This window comes from Oncorhynchus mykiss, chromosome 8 (genome assembly GCF_013265735.2).
Source record: "Oncorhynchus mykiss isolate Arlee chromosome 8, USDA_OmykA_1.1, whole genome shotgun sequence".
Taxonomy (NCBI): Eukaryota; Metazoa; Chordata; class Actinopteri; order Salmoniformes; family Salmonidae; genus Oncorhynchus; species Oncorhynchus mykiss.
Genome location: NC_048572.1, coordinates 9049829 through 9070179, shown reverse-complemented (window position 1 = coordinate 9070179; position 20351 = coordinate 9049829). Strand labels below are relative to the sequence as shown.

Sequence of the window (20351 nt, the reverse complement as noted above, 5' to 3'; positions counted from 1 at the left end):
TTCCCTCCCCCTCGTGGATTTAATAGGGAAAGGAAGGACTTATTTGATGAATGTGGTGGACACTCCATCTAAGCCCCCATGCTTACGGCAATCTAATGCTTTGGAAGGAATGGAACAGAGAAAGAATTGGACCGCAGCCAGAGGACGGAAGAGTCTGGTACCATTTTGACCTACAGTTCCTTTCCCTCAGTTCCTTTCCCTCAGTGCCTACCCCATCTGAATGGGATGTATCAGGTGTAATGGGCAACACTGTGGCTGAAAGTCTATGTCAGCGACTGTCACAGCAAATATACGATTTAATTTCATCAACATTGTCAAGTAGAAGTATATTAGGGTTATAATATCGTAGAGAACAATCTAATGATTCATTATGTTTTGACTTTCATTTCGGAGCACCTTCTTGAATTGTCCTGTTTTTCTCCACATTGTACAGCAGGGGTGAACACCCTATCTTATGGCATCCTTTCAGATTTGGGAACACTGGACAGGGGGCTAGGGAAGGGGCTAGGAGCTGAAATGGAACAGGGCCTTCTGGGATGCACTGTAGCGAAATAGTGGGGAGACTGAGGGAGAGAGACTAGATGAATCAACTGAGAGAGAGATGGATGGAGGGTGGGATAGAAGAGAATTGATGAGAGAGATGGAGTGTGAACTAGAGAGACGGAGCAACAGAACGAAAGAGTCGGGAAGCCTACTTTCTCTCTGAGACACACGTACTCTGACACACAAACACACACACTGACAGTGTTTATAGTCTGGTTGTACTCAAGCCCAGTGCCTAACAAAACACAGAGAGACAAGTCTATATATCAAAACAGCCTTGCGGCCCTGTTCCAATGTTTTGAATACAGCTTTCTATCTTCCTTTACTTCCTTCCTTGAAGTCAACACTGATCTGTATATGTTTGGATGGTTTCCATCCTATTGCTGTCTCAGAGATAGCTGATTGGTGAATTAATCAAGGAAGGAACCAATGAAGGTAAGAAAGGAGTAAGGATGGATGAGAATTCTAGTCTGAATAGGGGAGCCTTGGTAGATTGGTTTAGTGCGCTGATTGACAAACACATCTCACTCTAGTGGTTGGGAGTTTGTGTATGCTTCGGTTTGTGTGAGTGAGTGTGTAAAGAGAAATGTATAAACAAAGGGGTGTGTGTGTGTGTGGGTCTCCTGTATGAGAGAGAGACGTATGAATGAAAAGTTCTGTGTGTGGTTGTGATATTTTAAATGACACTGTTGCGCACACGTGTGTGTGTGTGTGTGTGTGGCCTGATACTTTGCGTTGGGCTGGGTGTGTTTGTGTTTAGGTGTTTACTCCGTGCCCAGTGTGGTGCCAGGGTTAGTACAACAGAGGGCACAGTGTGTGTGGCCTGTGTCAAGCCAGGGAGCGTGAGGAGAGGGGGATCGGGAGAGAGGGAAAGGAGAGGGAGGGTGAATGAACAATGACAAGCTGTTCAGCTCAGAGAACCACCCGGGAGAGAAATGTTAAGGGGGAAGGAGTGGAGGGAAATATGTGTATGCGTTATTGAACCGTACATTGTCTCAGAGTGAATCCGATACAATGTCACATAGTGATAAACATTGCTTTATATTGGTGGAGAGGTTGGTTTTATACACTTACCTTATCCTAACCCGTTTCTGTCTCTCTGTCTGTCTGTGTCTCGCTCGCTCTCTCTCTCTGTCCGCCTGCCTCTCTGTCCGCCTGCCTCTCTGACGGTCTGTCTCGCCCGCTCTCTGTCTCGCCCGCTCTCTGTCTCGCCCGCTCTCTGTCTCGCCCGCTCTCTGTCTCGCCCGCTCTCTGTCTCGCCCGCTCTCTGTCTCGCCCGCTCTCTGTCTCGCCCGCTCTCTGTCTCGCCCGCTCTCTGTCTCGCCCGCTCTCTGTCTCGCCCGCTCTCTGTCTCGCCCGCTCTCTGTCTCGCCCGCTCTCTGTCTCGCCCGCTCTCTGTCTCGCCCGCTCTCTGTCTCGCCCGCTCTCTGTCTCGCCCGCTCTCTGTCTCGCCCGCTCTCTGTCTCGCCCGCGCTCTGGCTCTGTCTCGCTCGCTCTGTCTCGCTCTCTCTGTCTCGCTCTCTCTCTCTCTGTCTCGCTCGCTCTCTCTCTCTGTCTCGCTCGCTCTCTCTCTCTGTCTCGCTCGCTCTCTCTCTGTCTCGCTCGCTCTCTCTCTCTGTCTCGCTCGCTTTCTCTCTGTCTCGCTCGCTCTCTCTCTCTCTCTCTCTCCGTCTCGCGCTCGCTCTCTCTCTCTCTCTCTCTCCGTCTCGCGCTCGCTCTCTCTCTCTCTCTCTCTCTCCGTCTCGCGCTCGCTCTCTCTCTCTCTCTCTCCGTCTCGCGCTCGCTCTCTCTCTCTCTCTCTCTCTCCGTCTCGCGCTCGCTCTCTCTCTCTCTCTCCGTCTCGCGCTCGCTCTCTCTCTCTCCGTCTCGCGCTCTCTCTCTCTCCGTCTCGCTCTCTCTCTCTCTCCGTCTCGCGCTCGCTCTCTCTCTCTCGCTCTCTCTCTCTCTCCTTCTCGCGCTCGCTCGCTCTCTCTCTCTCTCCGTCTCGCGCTCGCTCTCTCTCTCTCCGTCTCGCGCTCGCTCTCTCTCCGTCTCGCGCTCGCTCTCTCTCCGTCTCGCGCTCGCTCTCTCTCTCCGTCTCGCGCTCGCTCTCTCTCTCCGTCTCGCGCTCGCTCTCTCTCTCTCCGTCTCGCGCTCGCTCTCTCTCTCTCCGTCTCGCGCTCGCTCTCTCTCTCTCCGTCTCGCGCTCGCTCTCTCTCTCTCCGTCTCGCGCTCGCTCTCTCTCTCTCCGTCTTGCGCTCGCTCTCTCTCTCTCCGTCTCGCGCTCGCTCTCTCTCCGTCTCGCGCTCGCTCTCTCTCTCTCTGTCTCTCGCTCGCTCTCTCTCCGTCTCGCGCTCGCTCTCTCTCTCTCCGTCTCGCGCTCGCTCTCTCTCTCTCCGTCTCGCGCTCGCTCTCTCTCTCTCCGTCTCGCGCTCGCTCTCTCTCTCTCCGTCTCGCGCTCGCTCTCTCTCTCTCCGTCTCGCGCTCGCTCTCTCTCTCTCCGTCTCGCGCTCGCTCTCTCTCTCTCCGTCTCGCGCTCGCTCTCTCTCTCTCCGTCTCGCGCTCGCTCTCTCTCTCCGTCTCGCGCTCGCTCTCTCTCTCCGTCTCGCGCTCGCTCTCTCTCTCCGTCTCGCGCTCGCTCTCTCTCTCCGTCTCGCGCTCGCTCTCTCTCTCCGTCTCGCGCTCGCTCTCCGTCTCGCGCGCGCTCGCTCTCTCCGTCGCTCGCTAACTCTCTGTCTCGCTCGCTCTCTCTGTCTCGCTCGCTCTCTCTGTCTCGCTCGCTCTCTCTGTCTCGCTCGCTCTCTCTGTCTCGCTCGCTCTGTCTCGCTCGCTCGCTCTCTGTGTCTCGCTCGCTCGCTCTCTCTGTCTCGCTCGCTCTCTCTGTCTCGCTCGCTCGCTCTCTCTGTCTCGCTCGCTCTCTCTGTCTCGCTCGCTCGCTCTCTCTCTGTCTCGCTCGCTCTCTCTCTCTCTGTCTCGCTCGCTCGCTCTCTCTCTCTGTCTCTCTCTCTCTCTGGCTCTCTCTCTCTCTCTCTGTCTCTGGCTCGCTCTCTCTCTGTGTCTCGCTCGCTCGCTCTCTCTGTCTCGCTCGCTCTCTCTGTCTCGCTCGCTCGCTCTCTCTGTCTCGCTCGCTCTCTCTGTCTCGCTCGCTCGCTCTCTCTCTGTCTCGCTCGCTCTCTCTCTCTCTGTCTCGCTCGCTCTCTCTCTGTCTCTCTGGCTCTCTCTCTCTGGCTCGCTCTCTGGCTCGCTCTCTCTCTCTGTCTCTGGCTCTCTCTCTCTCTCTCTCTCTCTCTGGCTCGCTCTCTCTCTCTGGCTCGCTCTCTCTCTCTGGCTCGCTCTCTCTCTCTGGCTCGCTCTCTCTCTCTGGCTCGCTCTCTCTCTCTGGCTCGCTCTCTCTCTCTGGCTCGCTCTCTCTCTCTGGCTCGCTCGCTCGCTCTCTGGCTCGCTTGCTCTCTCTCTCTGGCTCGCTCGCTCTCTCTCTCTGTCTCTGGCTCGCTCTCTCTCTCTGGCTCGCTCTCTCTCTCGCTCGCTCTGTCTCGCTCGCTCTGTCTCGCTCGCTCTGTCTCGCTCGCTCTGTCTCGCTCGCTCTGTCTCGCTCGCTCTGTCTCGCTCGCTCTGTCTCGCTCGCTCTGTCTCGCTCGCTCTGTCTCGCTCGCTCTCTGTCTCGCTCGCTCGCTCTCTCTCTCTGTCTCTCTCTCTGTCTCGCTCGCTCTCTCTCTCTGTCTCGCTCGCTCTCTCTCTCTGTCTCGCTCGCTCTCTCTCTCTGTCTCGCTCGCTCTCTCTCTCTCTGTCTCGCTCGCTCGCTCTCTCTCTCTGTCTCTCTCTCTCTCTGGCTCTCTCTCTCTCTCTCTGTCTCTGGCTCGCTCTCTCTCTCTGGCTCGCTCGCTCGCTCTCTGGCTCGCTCGCTCTCTCTCTCTGGCTCGCTCGCTCTCTCTCTCTGTCTCTGGCTCGCTCGCTCTCTCTCTCTGGCTCGCTCTCTCTCTCTCTCTGGCTCGCTCTCTCTGTCTCGCTCTCTCTGTCTCGCTCTCTCTGTCTCGCTCGCTCTGTCTCGCTCGCTCTGTCTCGCTCGCTCTGTCTCGCTCGCTCTGTCTCGCTCGCTCTGTCTCGCTCGCTCTGTCTCGCTCGCTCTGTCTGTCTCGCTCGCTCTGTCTCGCTCGCTCTGTCTCGCTCGCTCTGTCTCGCTCGCTCTGTCTCGCTCGCTCTGTCTCTCTCTCCCTCCAGAGATATCAAACCAGACAACGTGCTGTTAGACATGAAGGGTCATATCCGTCTGGCCGACTTTGGCTCCTGCCTGAAAATGATGCAGGACGGCACGGTGAGCAACACAGACCCCAGACCCCACACCCCAGACCCACCACGCACCAGACCCACCACACCCCAGACCCCCCACGCACCAAACCCACACCCACCCAAGAACCCACACGCCCCAGACCCACACAAGACCCCACACACCACGCCCCAGACACGCCCCACACCCCAGACACGCCACAAATATTATTTTGTGCGGGAAAAAACACCTGTATAGTAGTGTTGCATGTTTCTATCATCTTATTTGTGGTTCTGAGAAAAATGTCCTTTTCAAAATGTGTATTATTTTATACCACACAAATTACCAAAATTACAGGCTACACTGACACCGACAGATTAGACTAGCCATTTGCTTTTCAAACTGTTTTTCCAGCAATAGTATTTTGAAATATTGCGAAAGGCCCTATAGCTGCTGCCTGCTGTTCACTGACAGACACGACTCAGCAATCAGGGGTTTGATATTTACCAGGCCTGCTGCCCAATTGGCTCCTCAACTGTAGTCCTACATGCACTAGTCGTGATAAAACACAACCCACAGCATTTAAAAAAATATATATTTAAAAAATAAGCTATTGGTCGTCATTATTCCTGGTCTATTTCAATGATTTAATGTATTTATCTACAGATAGGAGTAATTATATACATTTGCATCTGCAGCACCCCTTCCCATGGCTAATTTTGCTTCTCCCTAAGGCCAAATAATCAATACTTCTTGTTATTAATTCAATGGTGGTCAGTAACCCCATGAAATATGAGGTTATTTTGCAGGTAGGCCTACTATTACAATAATATTTAGAATAATCTATCAACATGGTACAAGCCTGTATCTGCCGATCACTGTTTCGCCAAAAGTGGTTTTTACCTACAGTGCCTTCAGAATGTATTCACACCCATTGACTTGTTCCACTTTTTGATCTTACAGCATGAATTAAAAACCAACTTATCATCTCAAAGGAGCTAAGTGGTAGGCTTAATCTGTTTTACTCCAGCTCCGTCTTAAAAACATAGCTAAAATGTACCCCCATCCTTATTGCACTACTGTAAGTGAAAAAGAAAGTCAACGACATGATATGCCCTTGGAATTCAGAGGGTGTAAAATGTAAAGAAAGGGTGACATTTGGGATTTACAGCCCATTTGCTACAGTGCGCTACGTTACCCATAGTACACTACTTTTGTCCAGAGCCCTATGGGTAACGTTGTGCACTACTTTTGACCAGAGCCCTATCTATAGAGCAGGGTAGCCCAACCCTTTTCCCGTAGATCTCTCCTCTGGGTTTTCAGTCCAACCCTAATTTAACGCACCTGATGCTACTAATTAGCTGCTCAACAAGATCTTAACTAGCTGAATCCGATATGCTAAATTAGGGTTGGACTGAAAACCTACAGGACAGTAGATCTCCAGGAAGAGGGTTGGACTGAAAACCTACAGGACAGTAGATCTCCAGGAAGGGGGTTGGGCAGCCCTGGTCAAGAGAATAGTGTGCCATTTGGGACTTATTCAAGGGCTCTCGTGGATCCTAATGGTTTTTATAGTGTGAATTAATAGAGGTTTCACACTGTTTTATGAAATAACTTTATGGCTCAACTCTTTTTTTCTGCTCTCGTGCAAAGTTTTCATTTGTTTTTCATCGAGATTCTACCACAGAGCCCCTTTGTACTACTCAGCTGTTTGTGTGAAAGAAAATTACAGTTTTTGTCTGAGACAGAAATTGACCTGAGGTTCAAGGTGATTTGTCAGATGTATTAGGGTTTGTGTGTTCAGGGTTTTAGTCAAATGTGTAGCCCAACCGTTAGAATTTGATGATGTGATAGAAGGCCTAAGGGGGAGTATAGCAAGATTCCCTATAGCCCAGACCCGGGTTCAAATATTATTTGAAATCAGTTCAAATACTTAATCTGTGCTTGATTTGAGTTTGCCTGGCTTAATGGACCAAAAAAATAATCTCAACTCCAAACCCGTCCATCTGACACTATACAGGCTAGAGCAAAGACTCAAACAAACTCAATCGTTTTTTTAATAAGTTAATACTCTCATTATGAAAACACACACACACACACCTTATGTCAGTTATTATTTTTCTATGTTTTCCTTGTGTTATTATTTTCAAAACAGAAATATACTTTCTACTATTTCTCTTTCTCTCTCTACATTGTTGGGAAGGACCCGTCAGTAAGCATTTCACTGTTAGTCTACACCTGTTGTTTACCACGCATGTGACAAATACGATATGATTTGGACCGTTTTTTTTACATGCACCACGTAAAATGTTTCTCTGAGTCCACTTTACTTCAACCCTCTCATTTGTAGTTCCTAACCTCACTCTTCCAGGTCCAGTCATCTGTGGCTGTAGGCACTCCGGACTACATTTCCCCTGAGATCCTGCAGGCCATGGAGGACGGCATGGGGAAGTACGGTCCAGAGTGTGACTGGTGGTCCCTGGGGGTCTGTATGTACGAGATGCTCTACGGGGAGACGCCCTTCTATGCAGAGTCCCTGGTGGAGACCTACGGCAAGATCATGAACCACGAGGTAAACTTGAGGAAAAGCGGTGGGCATTTAGGTGGAACGTTTTTAGGTTGTGGTGACAACGTTGCGAGGGAAAGTGGAAAACGAGTCTTAAAAGTCTACCATTTCAATTAGCGTCCATTCATGAAAACAGTAGTCATTAAGGAAAGCAAACAAGGATAGGATGTCATGCAAGAGAATTGGGAGAGCGCCACTAGCCACAGGTATGGATAGGGAAATGTGATCATAGGTCCGGGTGTAGGGACAAGCATGTAGTGTACCTCTGAGGCAGAACAAAGCCAGGGGTGCCTAGCTTGCAACAATGTAGATGTAGGGAATTGAGCTTGTGTGTCATCAGTATCCAAACTGCCTTGGTAACAAGCAATATGCATATATTCTATTATTCATGTCAATAGAAGGAATCCTCTGCAAACTGACAACGATATTCAGACTCAAAACGACCAGAAGAGCTAGCCTATACCAAATCCATGGGCCAGCAATAAGTGCTAAATATTCCAAACATTTTAATAATTCATGATTTTGTTTCATGATTTATTGATTGTTTACGTCCAAATGTACAGTATTTCACAGTTAATTATATGCTACACTTATTAAATATAACAAACTTTTGGATTATTAATCGGTTGAAATAGTTGATAATGTTTATTGGATTGTTTACTTCAAGGTACACTACATGACTACAAAAGTATGTGGACACCTTCTCGTCGAACATATCATTTCAATGTCATGGGCATTAATATGGAGTTGGTCCCCTGTTTTCTGCTATAACAGGCTCCCCTTTTCTGGGAAGGCTTTCCACTAGATGTTGTAACATTGGGGCGGCAGGTAGCCTAGTGGTTAGAGCGTTGGGCCAGTACCCGAAAGGTTCGAATGCCTGAGCGGACAAGGTAAAAATCTGTCGTTCTGCCCCTGAACAAGGCAGTTAACCCACTGTTCCCCTGAACAAGGCAGTTAACCCACTGTTCCCCTGAACAAGGCAGTTAACCCACTGTTCCCCTGAACAAGGCAGTTAACCCACTGTTCCTAGGCCGTCATTGTAATTAAGAACTTGTTATTTTAACTGACTTGTCTAGTTAAATAAAGGTTACATTTTAAAAAATAAAATAAAATAAAAAATAAAATAAAAATTGCTGCAGGGACTTGCTTCCATTCAGCCATAACCGCATTCGTGAGGTCGGGCACTGATGTTGGGCGATTAGGTCTGGCTCACAGTCAGTGTTACAATTCAACGCAAAGGTGTTCGATGGGGCTGAGGTCAGGGTTCTGTGCAGGCCAGTCAAATTCTTCCACACCGATCTCGACAAACCAGTTCTGTGTGGACCTCGCTTTGTGGATGTGGGCAATGTCATGCTGAAACAGGAAAGGGCCTTACCCAAACTGTTGTCGCAGAGTTGGAAGCACAGAATCGTCTAGAATGTCATAGCGTTAAGGTTTCCCTTCACTGGAACTAAGGAGCCTGAACCATGAAAAACAGCCCCAGTCCACTATTCCTCCTCCACCAAACTTTACAGTTGGCACTATGCATTCGGACAGAAAGCGTTTTCCTGGCATCTGCCAAACCTAGATTAGTCCGTCGGACTGCCAGATGGGGAAGCGTGACTCATCACTCCAAGAGAACGCGTTTCCACTGCTCCAGAGTCCAATGGTGGCGAGCTTTACACCACTCCAGCCAACTCTTGGCATTGATGAACTTAGGCTCGTGTGCAGCTGCTCGGCCATGGAAACCCTTTTCATGAAGCTCCTGACTAACAATTATTGTGCTGACGTTGCTTCCAGAGGCAGTTTGGAACTCGGCATTGAGTGTTGCAACCGAGGACAGACTATTTTTTACACGCTATAAGCTTCAGCACTCAGCGGTCCCGTTCTGTGAGCTTGTGTGGCCTACCACTTTGCGAGTGAGCTGTTGTTGCTCCTAGATGTTTCCACTTCATAGTAACAGCACTTACAGATGACCGGGGCAGCTCTAGCAGGGCAGGAATTTGACAAACTGATTTGTTAGAAAGGTGGAATCCTATGACGGTGCCACGTTGATAATCACAGAGCTCTTCAGCAAGGCCATTCTACTGGCAATGTTCGTCTATGGAGATTGCATGGCTGAGTGCTCGATTTTTATACACCTGTCAGCAACGCGTGTTGCTGAAATAGCCAAATCCTAATTTGAGGGGGTGTCCACATACTTTTGTGTATGTAGTGTAAGTCTGATGATTTGATGCCCTTCCTATCTAATCAAATTAAATTGTATTTGTAACATGCTGCGAATACAACGCTGGTAGACTTGTGTTGCCTGTTCCAAAAGTTTGTGATTGTTTGGTGGTGTAGGTACTGGGGTGTTTTATTAACAAGTTGGCCACCTACACGGTGTGATTATTTCCTGAAGCTATCCAGGTTAATGCTCCTTCTCAAGGGTCTAGTTCCTGAAACACTAGCCTACTTTCTAACAACTATTTTCATCATAGTCTCTGTCAGTACCTAAACTGGTGCTTGTCATGCCTTATCGAACACGTTCTGTCTCATTCTCATCTATTACTTCTTAATAGCCCGTCTCTGTCAAACCCCTGTCTCTCTCTGGCTCCTGTCTCGCTCCCGTCTCTCGCCCTCTCGCTCCCGTCTCTCGCTCTCTCTCTCATCCCCCGCTTCCTGATTATTCTGCTGGTGTGTGTGTTAGGGGGGAAATGTGATGTTTGTATAATGTGTGCTAATGACCCAATAAAGGTACTTAAAAAAATAAAATCTCATCCCCTTCTCCTCCCTCTCTCCACCCTTCTCTCTCACAGGAGCGTTTCCAGTTCCCCTCAAACATCTGTGACGTGTCGGAGGACGCCAAGGACCTGATCTCGCGCCTAATCTGTGGCCGCGAGCGTCGCCTGGGCCAGAATGGCATCGGCGACTTCAAGGATCACCCCTTCTTCGCCGGCATCGACTGGGAACACATCCGCTCCACTGAGGCGCCCTACATCCCCGACGTCAGCTCCCCTTCTGACACCTCCAACTTTGACGTGGACGACGATATTCTTAAAAACCCGGTGGGTGTACTAGGGGAAAGGAGCTGACTAGCTAACGTTAACTGGAAACCAGCTGGCTAGCTAACGTTAACTGGAAACCAGCTGGCTAGCTAACGTTAACTGGGAAACCAGCTGGCTAGCTAACGTTAACTGGGAAACCAGCTGGCTAGCTAGCGTTAGCTGGAAACCAGCCGGCTAGCTAACGTTAACTGGAAACCAGCTGGCTAGCTAACGTTAACTGGAAACCAGCTGGCTAGCTAACGTTAACTGGGAAACCAGCTGGCTAGCTAACGTTAGCTGGAAACCAGCTGGCTAGCTAACATTAGCTGGAAACCAGCTGGCTAGCTAACGTTAGCTGGAAACCAGCCGGCTAGCTAGCGTTAGCTGGAAACCAGCCGGCTAGCTAACGTTAGCTGGAAACCAGCCGGCTAGCTAACGTTAGCTGGAAACCAGCCGGCTAGCTAACGTTAGCTGGAAACCAGCCGGCTAGCTAACGTTAGCTGGAAACCAGCCGGCTAGCTAACGTTAGCTGGAAACCAGCTGGCTAGCTAACGTTAGCTGGAAACCAGCTGGCTAGCTAACGTTAGCTGGAAACCAGCTGGCTAGCTAACGTTAGCTGGAAACCAGCTGGCTAACTAACGTTAGCTGGAAACCAGCTGGCTAGCTAACGTTAGCTGGAAACCAGCTGGCTAGCTAACGTTAGCTGGAAACCAGCTGGCTAGCTAACGTTAGCTGGAAACCAGCCGGCTAGCTAGCGTTAGCTGGAAACCAGCTGGCTAGCAAGCATTAATTAAAAGAAAAAAAAGCTATCAGCTAGATAGCTAACTAGAAAACAGCTAGCTGGCCAACACGACCTGGTTTTACTTTTTTAACAGATAGTAATAGACCAATCAATATAACTGATAGTCCACCTGAAGTCGTAAGTCTCTGATTAGAAGGGAAGAATAAAATACTTAATTGTTTGGGCCATCCAGTTCCTCAGTTGAACAGCCCAGAGCTAACTGGTGTTTACTGTTGTACACATTTTACTTGTCTGTTTTCTTGGTCTGTTTGGCTGTTCCACTCTAACTAATCTGATGCCCCCTTCTTGGCGTTCTCTCTGTCTCTGTGTGTCTTTCTCTCCCCCCCCCCCCCCCCCCCCCCCCCCCCCCCCCACCCAACAGGACATCGCTCCTCCAGTCACACACAGCGGCTTCACCGGCCAGCATCTGCCCTTCGTAGGCTTCACCTACACCACGGACAGCTGCTTCTCGGACCGCGGCAGCGTCAACAGGGCCGGCCTGTCCGATGGGAGCTCCCAGGATGGGGGAGGAGAAGAGGGGGTTCCCCCGGACCAGGAGGGGGGGCTGGAAGTGGAAGCCTTTGAGAGGAGGATCCGCCGGCTGGAGCAGGAGAAGCAGGAGCTGAACCGCAAGCTGCAGGGTGAGCTAGGGGGTGGTAGAGGACAAAGAGACACATAAACAACCTCTGTGACCCTGAGTGTAAATGTGGACATAACCCCTGACCTTTAACCTGTGTGTTGCCCCTTCTGGCCCCTCCAGAGTCCACTCAAGCAGTGCAGTCTCTCCACGGGCCAGGCCGCGGGGCCAGCACCCTGGGCCGGGACAAGGAGATGAAGAAGCTCAACGAGGAGATTGACCGGCTCAAGAAGAAACTGGCAGGTCAGTGCTCTCTGTGCAACCCAATCTGGCAACGTGCCACTAGTCTGCTCGTCTGGCAACCCAACACTGTCTGGGCATTTACTCCAGGCCTGAGTTGAACACACAGGTCAAATACTGTCTGGGCATTTAAACCAGGTATGATTCAAACACACGGATCATTTAAACCAGGCCTGGGTCGAACACACAGATAATTTAAACCAGGCCTGAGTTGAACACAGATCATTTAAACCAGGCTTGAGTTGAACACACAGATCATTTAAACCAGGCCTTGGTCGAACACACAGTTTGCACTTTTGGGGCTGTTCTAGCGCAGCACAAGTACCTTTCACCATCTCACTAACCAGGAAGTCCCTCTCCTTCTCGTCCCCACTCAGACTCTGATAGGCTGGAGCACCAGCTAGAGGAGGCGGTGACTCTGCGCCAGGACTACGAGAGCTCCTCCTCCAAGCTGAAGGCCCTGGACAAACAGGTTAAAGCCCTAAGACAGGAGAAGGAGGATATTCACAAGGTAAACCCCCACCCCCCTATTTTGCAAAGGAAAATGAAAGCAAGCATTTGTTATTGGACAAGTTCTGGCAGTCCTTTCCCGTTCTGGTCCGCTTCCTTCTGTTTGGTGTCTAGTGAATACGACGTAGGGGTGTATTCAGTCAGGTGAATGCATAACTAGAGCTGACATGATTCACAGGGCAAACTGTTACTCTCCAGGACCAATGTTAGTTCACCGTTGTCTATTCACTGCATAGAGGTCGTCTCTCTGTGTCAGGTCTCATTTTATCATTCATGACGCATTAGGCTTACACACACACACACACACACACACACACACACACACACACACACACACACACACACACACACACACACACACACACACAGCCTAACCTAATATCCTCAGATCATTGGATCACCACAGTGTGTAAACACTGGGACCTTTTTCCTTGTGATTAATTCCATCATGTCTTGGATTAGCTGGAGTCAGGGTTCTGGACAGAAACACCACATTTCTGACTAATTCCATTAGCAAAACTATTTGACCCTCTTCCCTTTACCCTGGGATAGTGTTTGTGTTTAGTTGACTATTCAAAACCGTTGCCTGCTCGTAGTTGCTCAAATTTCATGACGCACACCAGATGATGTCATCAGAAATACTTGTCTTGTATCTTGTTTACTTCACAACAAAGGGCTTGTTTGACTGATCTACAAATCACCTTGTGTCATAAATAACTGCTCATTATTAGTTGTAGAGCAGTCAGTCGGTCACCATTTACCCACAATGCATCAAGGTGGATGTTCTCGGACACGGCCATAGAAACCCATAACTTTCACACGTTGGGGTGGTGCTGGAGATAATGTATTTAATGTTAAAAGGGGTAGAATTTCCTTCTTTTTTTATGTGTGATACAATTGATTGTGGCGAATTTTCTGTGTGTACATTTATAGTGGAAGTCAAGATTAGAATTGGTAGTTTACTAATGTTTTATTTTCTTCGTCTCCTCCTTCCTCCCTCCCCTCGTCTCCTTCCTCCCTCCCTCCCCTCCTTCCTCCCTCCCCTCGTCTCCTTCCTCCCTCCCCTCGTCTCCTTCCTCCCTCCCCTCCTTCCTCCCTCCCCTCGTCTCCTTCCTCCCTCCCCTCGTCTCCTTCCTCCCTCCCCTCGTCTCTTTCTTGCTGTCCTCCTTTCTCTCTCACACGTTCTCTCTCCCTCTCATTTAATCTCCGCGCCTGTCATTCTGTCTTTCCCTCTCCCCATGCCTCCTCTGCTCTCTTTTATTTCGCTGTTTCTCTCTCTCTCCCTCCCTCACCCTTCCTCCTCTCTCTCTTCTCACGCCTATCTCGCCTACCCCCTCTCTCTCTCCCCTCCCTCATCCACTCTCCCCTCTCTCCTCTCCCTCATCTACTCTCTCCCCCCCTCCCTCGCCCCCTCTCTTTGTCTCTCTCTCCCCTCCCCTCCCTCATCTAATCTCTCCCTCGCCCCCTCCCTCGCCCCCTCTCTTTGTCTCTCTCTCCTCTCCCCTCCCTCATCTACTCTCTCCCCCCCCTCCCTCGCCCCTCTTTGTCTCTCTCCCCTCCCTCATCTACTCTCCCCCCTCCCTCGCCCCCTCTCTTTGTCTCTCTCCCCTCCCTCATCTACTCCCCCCCTCCCTCGCCCCCTCTCTTTGTCTCTCTCTCCTCTCCCCTCCCTCATCTACTCTCTCCCCCCCTCCCTCGCCCCCTCTCTTTGTCTCTCTCGCCTCCCTCATCTACTCCCCCCCTCCCTCGCCTTCTCTCTTTGTCTCTCTCCCCTCCCTCATCTACTCCCCCCCTCCCTCGCCCCCTCTCTTTGTCTCTCTCTCCTCTCCCCTCCCTCATCTACTCTCTCCCCCCCTCCCTCGCCCCCTCTCTTTGTCTCTCTCCCCTCCCTCATCTACTCCCCCCCTCCCTCGCCCCCTCTCTTTGTCTCTCTCTCCTCTCCCCTCCCTCATCTACTCTCTCCCCCCCCTCCCTCGCCCCCTCTCTTTGTCTCTCTCCCCTCCCTCATCTACTCTCCCCCCTCCCTCGCCCCCTCTCTTTGTCTCTCTCCCCTCCCTCATCTACTCTCCCCCTCCTCCCTTGCCCCCTCTCTTTGTCTCTCTCCCCTCCCTCATCTACTCCCCCCTCCCTCGCCCCCTCTCTTTGTCTCTCTCTCCTCTCCCCTCCCTCATCTACTCTCTCCCCCCCTCCCTTGCCCCCTCTCTTTGTCTCTCTCGCCTCCCTCATCTACTCCCCCCCTCCCTCGCCTTCTCTCTTTGTCTCTCTCCCCTCCCTCATCTACTCCCCCCCTCCCTCGCCCCCTCTCTTTGTCTCTCTCTCCTCTCCCCTCCCTCATCTACTCTCTCCCCCTCTCCCTCGCCCCCTCTCTTTGTCTCTCTCCCCTCCCTCATCTACTCCCCCCCTCCCTCGCCCCCTCTCTTTGTCTCTCTCTCCTCTCCCCTCCCTCATCTACTCTCTCCCCCCCCTCCCTCGCCCCCTCTCTTTGTCTCTCTCCCCTCCCTCATCTACTCCCCCCCCCCTCCCTCGCCCCCTCTCTTTGTCTCTCTCTCCCCTCCCTCTACTCTCCCTCCCTCTTTGTCTCTCTCTCCCCTCCCTCATCTACTCTCCCCCCCTCCCTCGCCCCCTCTCTTTGTCTCTCTCTCCCCTCCCTCATCTACCCCCCCCCTCCCTCGCCCCCTCTCTTTGTCTCTCTCCCCTCCCTCATCTACTCTCTCCCCCCTCCCTCCCTCATCTACTCTCTCCCCCTTCCCTCGCCCCCTCTCTTTGTCTCTCTCTCTCCCCTCCCTCATCCCCTCTCTCCTTCCCTCTCCCCTCACCACCAACAGCAACTGGTGGAGTCCCTGGAGCGCCTCAAGTCCCAGACCAAGGAGCTGAAGGAGGCCCACAGCCAGAGGAAGCTGGCCCTACAGGAGTTCTCTGAGCTGAGCGAGCGCATGGCCGAGCTGCGTTCCACCAAGCAACGCCTCTCACGCCAGCTCCGCGACAAGGAGGAGGAGATGGACGCTGCTGTGCAGAAGGTGGACGCCATGCGTCAGGACATCCGCAAGACCGAGAAGGCCCGCAAGGAGGCGAGTTGTAAAAGTTGTCTAGCAGAGCGTAGCTCGCTAATGCTAACACGTAACATGCTAGCATTTAGCTTGCTAACTAACCACTTAGCTTGCTAATATTTAGCTAACTAACACATTGCTTGGTTATACTCAGCTGTATATAACTCAGATGTATATAACTCAGCTGTGTAGAACACTCAGCTGTGTAGAACACTCAGCTGTGTAGAACACTCAGCTGTGTGGAACACTCAGCTGTGCGGAACACTCAGCTGTGCGGAACACTCAGCTGTGCGGAACACTCAGCTGTGCGGAACACTCAGCTGTGCGGAACACTCAGCTGTGCGGAACACTCAGCTGTGCGGAACACTCAGCTGTGCGGAACACTCAACTTGCTATCATTTAGCTTGCTAACACTCGTGAATGAAGTTAGCTGTCAAAGCTGGAGACAAAGTGGCAGTGTGTTAGCGACGTTTAGCTACTTTAGCTTTCTGTGACGAAGCCATATCTGTATTATTACATTTCGGTGTGTATATGAGTGTGTCTATGTTTGCATAACAATTCCAGACTTTCAACCTCAACACAACCACTTCTGGTGCTATGGCTTCTCCTGTCATTCAGAAAGCACAGAACAACTTCTCTTGTTATCTATTCATTCATTTCTCAATTTGAATGCCAGTATTCCCTTGAGGGCCTCGCCTGTCTGGTGCTGTTTGCATTGTCGCTAGGCAGTTGAACACAAATTCCTAGTAGCTATTCTCCATATTGCTTTAGTGTCTCCTCTCCCTCATCTGCTCTAATCTTAACAAGGAATGGAGGCCACTTGAGACTATTGAGATGCACCCCAGGCCTACAACCCCATACCCTCCTCTATCCTTCCCCAGAGCTAAATGCTAAGTGCTAACAGGCTCCAGATGGTTGTTGGCGACCCCAGCTAAATGCTAAGCGCTAACAGGTTCCAGATGGTTGTTGGCGACCCCAGCTAAATGCTAAGCGCTAACAGGTTCCAGATGGTTGTTGTTGACCCCAGAGCAAAGCGCTAACAGGGTCCAGATGGTTGTTGGTGACCCCAGAGCTAAGCGCTAACAGGGTCCAGATGCTTGTTGGTGACCCCAGAGCTAAACGCTAAGCGCTAACAGGGTCCAGATGATTGTTGGTGACCCCAAAGCTAAACGCTAACAGGATCCAGATGGTTGTTGGTGACCCCAGCTGAAGTTCATGGGGCTAGGGATGGGGACTCTAGTAAAGGAAGAGAGAGGGGGTCAATGATGGCAGGGTGATAAGCCAATGTTATCTCCTCACTGTTAATTCATATATGCAATACTGGTATGCATAATGGTAATGCACATATTGACACAATGCATGCTAATGAATAATTGTGTTTCAGAGTGGGAATTAATCAATCAAGTTTTTATTTATAAAGTCCTTCTTACATCAGCTGATGTCACAAAGTGCTGTACAGAAACCCAGCCTAAAACCCCAAACAGCAAGCAATGTAGATGTAGAAGCACGTTGGCTAGGAAAAACTCCCTAGAAAGGCCAGCACCTAGGAAAGAAACCTAGAGAGGAACCAGGCTCTGAGAGGTGGCCAGTCCTCTTCTGGCGGTGCCGGGTGGAGATTATAACAGAACATGGCCAAGATGTTCAAATGTTCATAGATGATAGATTTACCCATACGTGTATATGTATGGGTAAATCTATCCTGATAAAGGGATATGAAACTTCAGTGTGTGTGTTGTTGACCTCTGCTTTGTCTGCGTGTGTTTGTTAGTTGGAGGCCCAGTTGGAGGATGCCAAGGCAGAGGCGTCTAAGGAGCGAAAGCTGCGCGACCACAGCGAAGTCTATTCTAAACAGCTGGAGATGGAGCTTGAGACCCTCAAGGTTAGAGGTCTCACACACTACTTTCCTACTCATCTTCCAGTTCTCGTTCCCTTCCCCTTTCCATCCTCCTCTGTCTCCGTCCTCCTCTCGCCATCCTCTACCCTCTATCCTTCTCTCATCTCTCTCTCATCCTCCTCTACCTGTCTCCCCTCTCCTTCCTTCTCTACCTGTCTCCCCTCTCCGTCCTCCTCTACCCGTCTCTGCCCTTCTAGTATCTCTCCTCTACCTAGCCCTTCTAGTATCTCTTCTGTCCCCCACCCTCCTCTACCTAGCCCTTCTAGTATCTCTCCTCTACCTAGCCCTTCTAGTATCTCTCCTCTACCTAGCCCTTCTAGTATCTCTCCTCTACCTAGCCCATCTAGTATCTCTCCTCTATCTAGCCCTTCTAGTGTCTCTCCTCTACCTAGCCCTTCTAGTGTTTCTCCTCTACTTAGCCCCTCTAGTGTCTCTCCTCTACCTAGCCCTTCTAGTATCTCTCCTGTCCCCACCCTCCTCTATCTAGCCCTTCTAGTGTCTCTCCTCTACCTAGCCCTTATAGTGTCTCTGCTCTATCTAGCCCTTCTAGTATCTCTCCTCTACCTAGCCCTTCTAGTATCTCTCCTCTACCTAGCCCTTCTAGTATCTCTCCTGTCCCCACCCTCCTCTATCTAGCCCTTCTAGTGTCTCTCCTCTACCTAGCCCTTCTAGTATCTCTCCTCTACCTAGCCCTTCTAGTGTCTCTCCTCTACCTAGCCCTTCTAGTGTCTCTCCTCTACCTAGCCCTTCTAGTGTCTCTCCTCTACCTAGCCCTTCTAGTGTCTCTCCTCTACCTAGCCCTTCTAGTGTCTCTCCTCTACCTAGCCCTTCTAGTGTCTCTCCTCTATCTAGCCCTTCTAGTATCTCTCCTCTATCTAGCCCTTCTAGTATCTCTCCTCTATCTAGCCCTTCTAGTATCTCTCCTCTATCTAGCCCTTCTAGTATCTCTCCTCTATCTAGCCCTTCTAGTATCTCTCCTCTATCTAGCCCTTCTAGTATCTCTCCTCTATCTAGCCCTTCTAGTATCTCTCCTCTATCTAGCCCTTCTAGTATCTCTCCTCTTTCTAGCCCTTCTAGTATCTCTCCTCTATCTAGCCCTTCTAGTATCTCTCCTCTATCTAGCCCTTCTAGTATCTCTCCTCTATCTAGCCCTTCTAGTATCTCTCCTCTTTCTAGCCCTTCTAGTATCTCTCCTCTTTCTAGCCCTTCTAGTATCTCTCCTCTATCTAGCCCTTCTAGTATCTCTCCTCTATCTAGCCCTTCTAGTATCTCTCCTCTATCTAGCCCTTCTAGTATCTCTCCTCTTTCTAGCCCTTCTAGTATCTCTCCTCTATCTAGCCCTTCTAGTATCTCTCCTCTATCTAGCCCTTCTAGTATCTCTCCTCTACCTAGCCCTTCTAGTATCTCTCCTCTATCTAGCCCTTCTAGTATCTCTCCTCTACCTAGCCCTTCTAGTATCTCTCCTCTATCTAGCCCTTCTAGTATCTCTCCTCTACCTAGCCCTTCTAGTATCTCTCCTCTATCTAGCCCTTCTAGTATCTCTCCTCTACCTAGCCCTTCTAGTATCTCTCCTCTACCTAGCCCTTCTAGTATCTCTCCTCTATCTAGCCCTTCTAGTATCTCTCCTCTACCTAGCCCTTCTAGTATCTCTCCTCTATCTAGCCCTTCTAGTATCTCTCCTCTACCTAGCCCTTCTAGTATCTCTCCTCTACCTAGCCCTTCTAGTATCTCTCCTCTATCTAGCCCTTCTAGTATCTCTCCTCTACCTAGCCCTTCTAGTATCTCTCCTCTACCTAGCCCTTCTAGTATCTCTCCTCAACCTAGCCCTTCTAGTGTCTCTCCTCTACCTAGCCCTTCTAGTGTCTCTCCTCTACCTAGCCCTTCTAGTGTCTCTCCTCTACCTCGCCCTTCTAGTATCTCTCCTCTACCTAGCCCTTCTAGTGTCTCTCCTCTACCTAGCCCTTCTAGTGTCTCTCCTCTACCTAGCCCTTCTAGTATCTCTCCTCTACCTAGCCCTTCTAGTGTCTCTCCTCTACCTAGCCCTTCTAGTGTCTCTCCTCTACCTAGCCCTTCTAGTGTCTCTCCTCTACCTAGCCCTTCTAGTATCTCTCCTCTACCTAGCCCTTCTAGTGTCTCTCCTCTACCTAGCCCTTCTAGTGTGTCTCCTCTACCTAGCCCTTCTAGTATCTCTCCTCTACCTAGCCCTTCTAGTATCTCTCCTCTACCTAGCCCTTCTAGTATCTCTCCTCTACCTAGCCCTTCTAGTGTCTCTCCTCTACCTAGCCCTTCTAGTGTCTCTCCTCTACCTAGCCCTTCTAGTGTCTCTCCTCTACCTAGCCCTTCTAGTATCTCTCCTCTACCTAGCCCTTCTAGTGTCTCTCCTCTACCTTGCCCTTCTAGTATCTCTCCTCTACCTAGCCCTTCTAGTATCTCTCCTCTATCTAGCCCTTCTAGTATCTCTCCTGTCTCCACCCTCCTTTTTCTCCTCTCCTTCATCTGTCTCCTACTTTCTCTTTCTCCCCACCACCTCCCTCCCATCTCCTCTCCCTCCCTCCCATCTCCTCTCCCTCCCTCCCTCCCATCTCCTCTAAACCAGGGCAGGCTGACTCTCAGTGAGGGCTGGTTTGGAAGGTCCCTTGGCTATAATAATAAGAGCAGAAATGAGAGAAATGTTTAAAGATGTTTTCTTGTTTGCTGTTTTGTGAGGTTACTAGCCTGTCTGTCAGTTTGTTTTCCCCTTTTTGCAGATTTTTCCCCCCGTTTTTTTCTTTGTCCTTTGTCCCCACTCACTGTTTCTGTTCTCCTTTAAACCCTTGTCACCTCTTTCCCCACTCTCCTCCCCCTGTAACATACTCCTGTTATTCTCCACCTCTTTCCCCACTCTC

General features: G+C 50.6%; 1 protein-coding gene across 4 annotated transcripts in view; it reads left to right on the top strand.

The window, feature by feature from the left end:
- The window catches only part of cdc42bpb (CDC42 binding protein kinase beta (DMPK-like)), a 113005-nt gene that overhangs the window by 55056 nt on the left and 37598 nt on the right, over positions 1-20351 (top strand). For all 4 annotated transcript variants that reach the window (XM_036984689.1, XM_036984686.1, XM_036984687.1 and 1 more), the window contains exons 6-13: positions 4741-4834; positions 7158-7358; positions 10130-10378; positions 11521-11779; positions 11899-12018; positions 12393-12526; positions 15351-15593; positions 17341-17451. In XM_036984689.1, the coding sequence (XP_036840584.1) occupies positions 4741-4834; positions 7158-7358; positions 10130-10378; positions 11521-11779; positions 11899-12018; positions 12393-12526; positions 15351-15593; positions 17341-17451 (1411 nt within the window). The remainder of the gene's footprint in view (positions 1-4740; positions 4835-7157; positions 7359-10129; positions 10379-11520; positions 11780-11898; positions 12019-12392; positions 12527-15350; positions 15594-17340; positions 17452-20351) is intronic.